This window comes from Archocentrus centrarchus, unplaced genomic scaffold (genome assembly GCF_007364275.1).
Source record: "Archocentrus centrarchus isolate MPI-CPG fArcCen1 unplaced genomic scaffold, fArcCen1 scaffold_45_ctg1, whole genome shotgun sequence".
NCBI lineage: Eukaryota > Metazoa > Chordata > Actinopteri > Cichliformes > Cichlidae > Archocentrus > Archocentrus centrarchus.
The window spans coordinates 2,312,916-2,324,085 of NW_022060271.1; the positions used below are offsets into that span (position 1 = coordinate 2,312,916).

Consider the following 11,170-nt stretch of genomic DNA (forward strand, 5'->3'; position numbering starts at 1 on the left):
ACCAACTGAAGATCCTTAGAAAGAATAACTTGGCTGAGAAACTGGAGATCTGCTGCATCTGAGCAGAAGTTCTCCAGAAGATCCTGCAAGACGTCTCCAGGATGGAGCTTCATCAAAACACAAACAGACCAAAAACCATCCCCAACCATCACTGCACTCAGCCCTGCACACACACACAGGGCAAACACACAGACACACAATGTAAACAGGTGTCTGATATTACAACAGTAACATGTTTGATCTTATGGATCCGTGCACACGTGTCTCACACAGAGATTAAAGCTGCACATGCACAGAAAAAGCAGAAGCTGGTCTGTGACTGGATGAAGGAGTTCCTGCTCACAGGCTGTTTCACACATTTTTAAAAATGTGTTGTTTTTTTTACCATTGTGACAGTTTGTCACTTCAGCTTTAGCTGAGCTATTTTCACACCTTTTAAAGCAGAAGTGAAACTGTGATAGCATCATCTCAGCTCTGTGCTTATAAAAAGCTGCTGTCTTCATGTGGAGAGCCTGACTCTGAGCAACACTTTAACTTCCTCTGCAGTCCTGCACAGCAGCAGGGTCATGTTGGTGTTCATAAAAGTGTGTTTTCCATTTCTATAACCTGCTGCTCAGTTATGATATGAGGCTGATAAACCAGCTGCTGGAAGAACATCTGGTTCTGGTCCACAATATAGATTCATATAAACTCTTTAAATGCAGATCATGATCTATATTCACTGATCAGAGTGTGTTTGAGGTAACAACAGTAATGCCTGTTGTTACCTTGGGTCAGCTGGGATCAGTGATGGATGAAGAAATCCTAAACAGGGAAAAGAGTTCCACTGATCATCTCTGCAGCAGGAACACAGAAGAAAATAAACTTCATTTCATTTTATAGACTTTATGCCCTCATTTCCTTCTGGATCAATAAAGTATCTATGATCCTTTTTTTTTGGAGTCAGGAAGTCTGCAGCTGTTGGCTGGTGTTATGGCACATGAGGCCGGTGAGGCGACACTTTGGATAAATCAGAGTCCAAATGAGCAGGTTGAGTCAGTAAAATGAACCAGACGGTGTTTTCCTTCAGGACTGCCACAGGTAGGCTCTGCTCCAGCTCCAGGTTTCTTCCTGTTAAAGGGAGTTTTTCCTTCCCACTGTCACCAAGTGCTGCTCATAGGGGGTCATTTTGACTGTTGGGTTTTCTCTGTATTATTGTAGGGTCTTTACCTACAATATAAAATTGTTTGTTGTGATTTGATGCTATATAAATAAAATTTAACTGAATTGAAAATTTTGGTTTGAGAACTGAAGAAGCCTTTTGGATGAGAGCTGAAACGTCTTCAAGAAACAAAAAGAAGTGCAGCCACTTTTTTCAGGCTCCAGAGATACCATGACCTGGTACCCACACAGACTCTCTGTAATGATCCACATCACTGAGGGCACTGCAGGAGTCAGAGGCACAAAAGTGTGCTCATAGCTGCAGTTTAGCCCTCAAACCCCAGAAGCAGTGAACTTCCAGAAGTGTCCATGAGGATTAAAGCAGAAATAATGTCCTCCACTTCCCAAAACAATTATCAGTTCATTAATATTCAGGATGAAATAATCCAGTGCTTATCCAGAGATTTCCATGTTGGCTGCTAACAGGTGCTGCTGATGGCGTCTTATAGCTCTTCCTTCACCACAGCCAACAGACAAGCAATGAAATGACAAAAGCGCCTGTTTGTTGATTGACCAATGAGCTGCCAGAACTTTCTGTGTCATTTATTTCTTACAGGTTCAGTCCACAGATTCATGCTGACAGGTTCATTACTGCAGCAGCATTTCTCTGTCACACTTTTCTTTGTCTTTTATGATGATGTCTGAGAGATTCAGTTTCACTGTTTCCCACTCAAGATCAAAGTGGGCTGTGTCTGGCCCAGTGTGTAAAATGGCCCTGATATCCTGTCCTAAACTCTTCAGTAAATACTGACAGTAACTCTCAGTCTGTCTGTGCTGCAGCGTCAGGTTCACTGACCGTGTGACTTTAGTTTGATGCTTGAATCTAAAGATACTGATTTAACTGTTTGATCTCGCTGTGTTTAAAGGGCTGATAGTGAGTCTGAGCTCTGATTGGTCTATTTCAGGCTACAGTGTTCTCACACACACAGCGTTCACATTTCATTTTATTAATAATCTGATCATATGCAGAGTGATGATTAAAGTCAAACACATTAAACTCCGTCTTTAATGGCCTGAAAGAGGACTCTCATTAACGTCCCTCTAAGAGCAGCTCTCTGATAATGTGTCTGATTTTATCAGTGTTCCCTGAACACAACACGGATCCTCACAGATTTCTGAACATTAAACACAAATAATCAGTTTGATGAACCAGGTCAAAGTAAACATTCAGCCTTTTCACTTCTGTATCAATAACTGTTTAAAGTCACTGACTCACACTCTTCACACCACTCAGTTTGTTTCCATGGAGCGGTTTAAATCAGTCACGCTCAGGGCAGAAATCACGCACACAAAGAAGGTAAACACAGCCAGGCGCCACCTGGTGGCCAGAGGTAGAAACACAAATAAATACAAGAGTAAAACTGGAAAGTTCTCAGCGCTGCATGCACCGTGAAGAAGGTGCCACCCCCACACTGAATAATAATAATGAAAAATTATTTATTATTATTGTTATTATTATTATTATTATTATTATTATAGATTTAAAGAGAATCTGTAGCACAGAGTGAGTACATCACCAGCTGGTGGCGCTGATTCACCTGTCTCATATCTTCTGACCTCCGACAGTGAAGAAGAAGAAGAAGAAGAGGCTGCGGTGGAGAAGAAGAAGAAGAAAGGGAAGCAGCGGTATCTCCGTTAGCGGGTGAGGACGCTTTTTGTCGCGGTTCTCTGCTCTCATTGGGCGGTTCTGGACGTGCTTCCGGCTCGGCCCGGTTCCTAGCAGTGGCTCGGTTCCGGTTCTGTTTACCTGCAACTAGCTGCGCGTGAGCATCTTGTGCTAACAGCTGCGTTAGCCTGTGTGCTGCTAGCGGTTAGCTTCAGGCTGTCGGTAAATAAGCTTCCATTATCGGACAGACACACCTTAGCATCCACACTCCAGCCAGGTCACCGCACAGGTGAGCAACAGGTGACTTCTGAGACCTGCTGACTGATGAGGACCTCCATCAGGTTGAGTCTGAGAGGCAGAGGCTGAGTTTAGACCTGGTTCTGGTTCAGATCATGAGGTGTGTGGGTCCCTGTGGGTCTCACCTGTTCATGGCTGGAAGTGAGGTCATCCTGAACAGGTGCAGTCATTGCTCTACAAACATTAAAGTCAGGGTGGAGATCAGATGTTCCTGATGTTGAAGGAACTCAGGCTGTAGATACCTGCTTACAGTTTCACACCCTTTATGATCCAGGTGTTTGTCACAGGTGGAGTTCCAGCTGGAGGAAGTGAGTGTCAGCAGGGAGCTGATTGTGATTGGTCGGTGTCACAGCAGGTTGTTCTCCTCAGAGTCTGACGAGCATGAAGAAGCTCCATGGTGCAGCTCAGAGGGTTCAGCATGTTTCTGACCCACAGAGAGGCAGCAGTGTTTCAGCATCAGAGCTGTGCGGAGCCTGCAGGAGTCTCTGATGGACACAAACATCTCTGCATCTTCAGCTTTACCTCACCTGAAAGAAAGGCGACTGGACGTCTTTCTGTTTCTTCTTTTACTCCTCTTTCAAACCATCTGCCTTCCTGGTCCAAAATGTGAACGTTGCCATCCTCAGAGAGTGACCTTTGACCTTTAGGTGCCGATGTACAGCTGAGTCTGGTCCTGTCGGGGTGGCTCTTCTGTGTTGAGTGTTTGTGAAGAGGCTGTTTGGGTTCTCCTGTAGAGGTTGGAGCACTCTTCACTGCAGTGAACAGCAGACACTACATTGCTGATCTTGTGTTTGGGGGTTTGTTCTTGGGATGAACCAGTTTTTGTCTTAGTGTGACTTGATTTGAAGAGAGACACAAACAGAACATCATCATCATCCATCAGGTGTGTCAGAGAACTTCAGGAGAGTTTTCTCCAGTATACAGACCCAGCCACACTCTGTGAACACTGATGTGTTTACTGTCTCATCTGTAGGGTGGGAAATAAGTAGTTCTCTTCTCTCAGCCAGTGAAGTTTATTTCACTTTGTCCCAACCAATAAAAATATCATAACATCTTCACTGTCTAACAAACCCTAAAAATACACTGTACTGCCAAAAGGATTCACTCACAACACAAACATGTTACAGCAGGCAGTCCAACAAAGACATCGGACTTAGACCTCCACCATCTTTAAACCAGACATCAGTTATTCAGGGTGGAGATGCTGATGATGAGGCAGTGCTGAAGAGTAATACTGTAACATGAGAATATTTCCATGTAGGTGGAGCTGCAGCAATTGTTTGAAGTTTACTCCTCAGAGGTGAATTGTTCTGAGCTCAGTCCGACTCTGACTGTCAGTCACAGCTGAGTCGGTCCTGGCAGAACTTTTTGTTTTTATTTCAGGTGAATTTTAAAAATTCACATTTGGTGAATTGTTTTTTCCTGACTGAACCAAATGTTACATGGTGTGTTCAGGGATCATCAGAAAGTATAAAATGAACATTTTTTCTGTGGTCACCATTTCTGTTTGGTAGGTAGCACTGCTGCCTCACAGCAAGAAGGTGCTGGATTCAGATCCACCATCTGACCTTTCTGTGTGGAGTTTGCATGTTCTTCTGTGTGGGTTCTCCAGTTTCCTTCCACAATCCAAAGACATGTTAGTGGAGTTAGGTTACCTGGTGATTGTAAATTGGCCATAGGTGTTAATGAAGGTGAATGTTAAAGCTGAGATGGGCTGGTGACCTGTCCAGGTGTAACCTGCCTCTCACCAAGAGATGGGATCTGCTGCAGCCCCCACGACTCTGAAATATAAATAAGTTGAAGCAGATGGGTGGATGGATAAAACTGGTTACAATGAAAATGGTTCCGTCATGACAGCCAGTGTGTCTCTTCATCAGGTTGTCATGGAGATCTCTGTTACCATGGAGGACCACACTGATGTTGCCATGGAGAATAAGACAGAGGTCCCAGCCTCCAGCACCCCGTCCCCTCCTGACAAAGAGCAGGCGAAGCCTGCAGCTCGCCAGACACGCCGACTCACCTTAGGGAGGCGGGGCCAGAAAGGAAAGAGGCGGGGCCCTACAGAAAAGAGACGGGGTACTGGGGAGAAGAGGCGTGGTCAGAAGCAGAAGAGGCGGGGTCAGGAGGAAAAGAAGGAGGGCGTGACAGTGAAGAGGACATGGAGCGGGGGGAAGCGGCGGTGGGACAAGAAGCATTACTGCGTGTTCTGCCGCCGACCGCAGGTAAAGATCGCCCGGCACCTGCTGAGGAAGCATGCCGATGAACAGGAAGTGGTGTCTGCCAGCGCCCTGCCAACGGGCTCCAAACAGCGCCACCTGCTGCTGGAACACCTGCGCTGCCGGGGCAACTACCTGCACAACATCGAGGTCAGTTTATCAGTTTATTAAAGGTGTGTTTACCTGGTAAGGTGCTATTTGCCTGTTTCTTATGGGTGTGTCTCACCTGCACAGCACTGACTCCGCCTAACTGTGTGTCCTCAGGTGATCCGGCAGGGCAGCGGTGAGATCGTGCCGTGGCGTCAGCCCTCGGAGGATGTGGATGCGAGGAACTACCTGCCCTGCCCGCTCTGCCTCGGGTTCTTCCTTCGCGCTGACCTCTGGAAGCATCAGGTGTCCTGTCGTAAGAAGCTCGGCATCAACCCGTCCGAAGCTGAGGCAACCTCTGACCCCACCAACAACACCACGTCTGATTCCACAGGTAAGTCAGCCTGTGATGTCACCAAAGAGAACATACCATCAGATTCTTCCGGAGAGACAATAGAGACTGGGACCTCTGACACTGGGACCAAACGGCCCATGACCTCCGACCCTGGTGTGGATCAGAACGCAACCACTGACCCCAGTGAGAATCGACCCAGGAAGCGTACGAGAGTCCAGGCTGCGGCGTCGCGCCTCCTGCCAATCTCCAGCGGAGCGTCCGAGAGCTGCAGTGAAATCCTGCACCGCATGAACCAGGACAACGTGTCCTACGAGGTCTGTACACCTGGATGCACACTTCTTTGAGTACTCACCTGTAGTAACCTGCTTCTCTCTCCCTTCAGGTGAAATCTGATTGGCTGATCTGTAAATATGGGAACAAGCTGATGGGAAACCAGGACGGTGGTCAGAGGAGGTACGACTATGTGAGCCAGAAGCTCAGGGAACTTGGCAGGTTGCTCCTAGCTGCTAAATCGCTCGACTCCGGCGTTCAGAGCCTCCAGGACCTGCTGGCCCCAGGTCGCCTCAGCCTGGCGCTGTCCGCTGCCAGGAAGGCAGCAGGGTACCGGTGGAGCCGCCCTCCGCTGGCAGTGAAAACGACGCTGAAGACGGTCTGTGAGATTGCTATCGGAGAGAGCCTGCAGGACGGAGACTGGGAGGCCGCCGCCAAGACCACTGACTTCTACCACATGCTTGGGCGGGAGTGGGACAATCTGGGGCTGCAGAACCCGGGTCCAGATCCAGGTGAGTCCAGATCCAGCCCATCCTGCTCTGGTTAGGTCCTACAGCAGTGAAGAATCAGGACGTGACTGAAGTTACTGTTCTTTAGCTGCAGTTAGTTCAGGTTTTTTTTCATCCTCCAGCTGCTCCAGAAGAAGGAGTTAAGCTGAAGAAACGACCGATCCAGCCTAGAACGGAGAAGGACCTCAGACCACAAGGTGAGTCCACACCTGACCTTGGGTCGCCTCTGATTATGTGATCCACCTCCGAGCATCACCTCCGGAAGCCATGGGCCCATGTTCAAACAGAGCGTAACCTTTCATAAAAATCTCCTGAACATGGAGATAAGAACAGTTTCAGCCATGACTTTATGCATCCAGCTCAAACTTGGACCTCTGTCTTTAACCCTGATTCTAATCTGACCTCATGACCCCTGAAACCCACATCTGACACCGTCATAAACCTGAGCTTTGGCGTTTCAAAACCAGCTGTTTACCACACACAGAAGCCTGTTACTCTGTAGTCTTTAACCCGACCTTTACATCCTGAACCTCAAATCTAAGTTTCGTGCATATAATCTGAATATTTCAGTGATCCTGTGGTGGAGCTGTTTACCTGTCTGTGTCCACCTGTCTCCACAGTTCTGTCAAAGAGCTCTAACAAACCAGTGACCTCTGTGATTCCTCCTGAAGCCAGATTGCAGGCTGCTGTCACAGGTGAGTCTACCTGGATTCATGACTCTGTTACTATTGCCAGCTCAGGTCTGAATCTGCACCGCTCTGATTCTGTTGGTTTTTCAGTCCCTGTGGCTCCCAGGAAGGTCCGACGTCGGCCTTGGACCTCTGCCGAGAAGGAGGCCATCTGGAGGCAGTTAGGTGTCCATGTTCTGGTCCAGTCAGTACCGGGTAAAGAGGTCTGTCAGCGCTGTCTGGACCTAGAACCTGTGCTCAGGGGGCGGCACTGGAAGGACATCAAGAACCAGGTCCACAACCAGATCCAGAGCCAAAAGAAGCAGCAGTTCCATGCTCAGATGGACCTTGAGGAGAACCAAGAACACCAAGACCAGATTGAAACCCAGAACCAGAAAAAACAGCAGCACCAATACCAGGCTCCAGTGGATCAACAGGGCAAGGACCACAGCCAGAACCAGAAGAAACCACCGTACCAGCCCCAGATGGATCAGGACAGCTCTCAGAATCAGAAGAGACAACAGTATCACATCCAGATGCACCACCAGGTCCAGGACAGCATTGAGAACCAGAAGAAACTGCATGAGCACACCCAGCTGGACCACCATGACCACCTCCACATCCACAAAAAGCAGCTGTGTCTCCCTAGACTAGACCACCAGGACCACAGCCAGGTCCTTAAGAAGCAGTTGTACCACATGGACCAGCAGACCCAGCCCCTGCAGCCCCTGGACCGGGACACGACTCTTCTGACGGTCACGCCTTACGGACCTGACGGGCCACATCGAGCCCCTGGGCACTCGCTGCTGGAGCGGGAACCCTCCCTCACCCCATACCCAATTCTGCACAGACCTCCAGGTCCTCACATGGACCAGCTGCTGCCCAGAGCAGATTGGACTGAGGAAGCTTTGGCTCAGAACTATCCAATCAACAGGACACTGGGCAGGAACCTGCTCCAGGATGTACCCCCAGTAGGACCGCCCCCTGATCCACATTCAGGACATGTACACTTCTGATGGACCAGGACCTACCTAAGGATGGTCCAGTTCTAGAGAACACTAACAATGGGTTTGGCCTCATTTAAGGGCCCTGTATGAGATATGGTAGCAAACAGACCTTCTGCTTTTATAATAACACATTTAAACTTTGTTAGAAGGTCCCTGATCTTCCTGTGTGAAATGAGTGTTCCCTCCCTACAGGACCATAACACCCTGTATGTTCAGGCAGACCCATTAGGTCTGGTTCTGACATGTCAGAGCTCCGAGGTGCTGTCAGACAGGTGAACCTGTCAGAGCTGAGAGAGTAGAACCAGACCAAGCTGTGATGTACCTCATTTACACCAACGTGGGGTACACTGGTACCAAACAACCAAAACCATCCCCTTACTGATCCGATGTTGGAGCCTGTGATGTCAGTGTTTCTGGGAGGAGCTGGAAGCTGACTGATGGTTGGCAGATTCTGATTCTGTCCTCCGTGGTCTGACCCTACCCCAAATTCAGTCTTAACCCTGTAGGAAAGTGTCTGGTTCTCTAAAGGCCCTGAGGCAGTGTTTGTGTAAAAGAGGTAAAACAGGACTCAGCTGGAGCTTCAGACTTTTCTCCTAATTTAACCATGAAGGTGTTTCAGAGTCTCCGTGTGTTTGGTGTCTCCACTACAGTCTGATTCCACTCACAGTTTTCTGAGTGATAAAGAAATTAAATTCAATTTTATTTATATAGCACCAAATTATAATAGTCGCCTCAAGGTGCTTTGTATTGTGGGTAAAGACCCTACAATGATACAGAGAAAACCCAACAGTCAGTGACAGTGGGAAGGAAAAACTCCCTTTAACAGGAAGAAACCTCCAGCAGAACCAGGCTCAGGGAGGGGGGGGTCATCTGCTGAGGGGGGGAGAGACAGAGATTAATAATAACTAATGATTAAATACAGGATAAAAAGAGGTGAATAAGAAGAAACAGTGCATTATGTGAACCCCCCAGCAGCCTAGGCCTATAGCAGCATAACTAAGGGATGGTTCAGGGTCAGCTGATCCAGCCCTAACTATAAGCTTGATCAAAAAGGAAAGTTTTAAGCCTAATCTTAAAAATAGAGAGGGTGTCTGTCTCCTGAATCCAAGCTGGGAGCTGGTTCCACAGAAGAGGGGCCTGAAAGCTGAAGGCTCTGCCTCCCATTCTACTCTTAAATCAGAAAGAGGTGGAGCCACTGACACCTCACAGGTTGCTAATGGTTCTGAAAGGTTCCTGCAGGTCTGCAGGTCCTGGTCTGTGCGTCCTGTGGTGGTAAAGGTGATTTTTATCTCCTGCTCGTCTCCTTTAATCTGACTGTGTTTTAACCACCGCTCAGTATTACTGCTGCCATCAGGTCAGCCCACCTGCTGCTCTTCCTCTCACTCCTCATCCTCAGCTTCATGTCCCAGCAGGTTCAGTTTATCTCCACTAGATGGCAGACTTCTCCCTGTGTGTGGTCTCTGTGAGAGGATCAAAACAGTCCAGACTCTGAACTTTCCTTTGTTTCCTTCCACATGTCACATGTCTGTGGTCCTGTGGGAACCTCAGCAGTCTGTAGGAGGAACATCAGGTCAGGCATTAGATGGACATTCAATGGAGGCTCTGCTGTACGTCAGTCTGTTTAATCTGTAATAAAGTGTATTCTGTCTTTATTCTGTCACACAGTCATTCATGTGTTTGATTTTAGACCTTTAAATAAGGTGGATGGTCAGTCTGGAGGACAGGTGCAGTAATGTGGAGATCATTTTTCTTTTGTGGGCTGTTCCACGGGAGGTTAAAGGTCAGAACATGGAACAAAAAAAAAAGGTTTGACCTTTGCCTCCAACGGAAACATCAGCAGGACTGTGATAGAAGGTTTTTTTAACTCCATCATAGAGAAACATGAGGACCTCCAGATTTGAACCTCAGAGGCTGTTTCACTGCTGGAGGACCTGAAACCTGCAGAACATCAACACATTAACCTGCACACAGAGAGGATTCAGCCAATCAGGAGGGCTGAACACAGACTCTGCAGAACACATGGTGGTTTCTGAGCTGCTGGCAGCTTCCTCTGTAGGTGACTCTGGCTGTTTCTCCTTCCTGTTCACAGACTCGGAGCGCTCATCAGGAAGTAAACCCACCCTCAGACTTTAACCCCTTAACTGGCAGCAAAAAATCACCTGACAAAAACTACATAACGCCTTCTGGTTATTATTGGCTCTGAACAACCCATTTCATAGCCTATTAATCGGCTGCGTCTGGTCCGCGGGCCGAATGAAGTGCATTTATATGGCAGGCTAGACCCGCCCATTTTGACTGACACCTCATTCGGCCAATAATGTTAAGAAATGGGTTTCCCAGAGCCAATAATACTCAGAGGGCGTCACGTAGCTTTGTCAGGTGATTTGGTGCAGCCAGTTACATGATTGGCCGAATGACGTGTCAATAAAAATGGGAGGGTCTAGCCTGCCATATAAAAGGGACTACAAACGGCCCGTCACCGGGCCCTTGCCAGTTAAGGGGCTACAGTCACAGATTAACACCAGCATGATTTTTTAATAATCTGAGGCTGATTATTATTCAGTTCTTTGATGTAGAGATGCTCCGTCTCCTCTCATCACTGTCATTTTCACTACAGCACAGTGCATGATGGGATACGGTACTCAGGCAGCTGTGGGAGCCTTTGAACTGTTCAGTGACACTCATGTACAGTCAAGTGATCATAAAGCAGTGAGTGATGTGTTAGGTCACAGCTGGACCTGCATCACTGTGAACATCCTCTGGTTCCTGACCTGGACCTGCAGCAGGGCTGAACCTCAGCTTTACATTCAGGACCTTTAACACGAGGGAGGAAGAGGACGATGACCTGCAGCGAAGGTCGTTCACCTTTAACACGAGGGAGGAAGAGGACGACCTGCAGGAAGGTCATGGTGGACTCAGATGTCTGGCTCAGTCCTGCCTGCCTTCAGCCCCCAC

The 11,170-nt window shown here is 48.1% G+C and overlaps 1 protein-coding gene across 1 annotated transcript; it reads left to right on the top strand.

Annotated features, from left to right (window-relative positions):
* Positions 1-2,784: 2,784 nt before the first annotated feature.
* On the top strand, positions 2,785-8,945 carry LOC115777194 (uncharacterized). Its single transcript, XM_030725029.1, has 7 exons — positions 2,785-2,842; positions 4,981-5,469; positions 5,584-6,075; positions 6,144-6,543; positions 6,663-6,737; positions 7,161-7,235; positions 7,320-8,945. Exons 2-7 carry the CDS (start codon positions 4,987-4,989, stop codon positions 8,222-8,224), a joined length of 2,430 nt encoding a protein of 809 aa, XP_030580889.1. The 5' UTR covers positions 2,785-2,842; positions 4,981-4,986; the 3' UTR covers positions 8,225-8,945.
* Positions 8,946-11,170: the final 2,225 nt, after the last annotated feature.

What these genes read in the sequence shown, in the direction of transcription:
- LOC115777194 (XM_030725029.1), top strand. Translation starts at nt 4,987, where the DNA reads ATGGAGATCTCTGTTACCATGGAGGACCACACTGATGTTGCCATGGAG. An exon ending in AGGACAACGTGTCCTACGAG is followed by an intron (nt 6,076 to 6,143) that starts GTCTGTACACCT and finishes CTCTCCCTTCAG; the next exon opens with GTGAAATCTGATTGGCTGAT. An exon ending in GAACCCGGGTCCAGATCCAG is followed by an intron (nt 6,544 to 6,662) that starts GTGAGTCCAGAT and finishes TTCATCCTCCAG; the next exon opens with CTGCTCCAGAAGAAGGAGTT.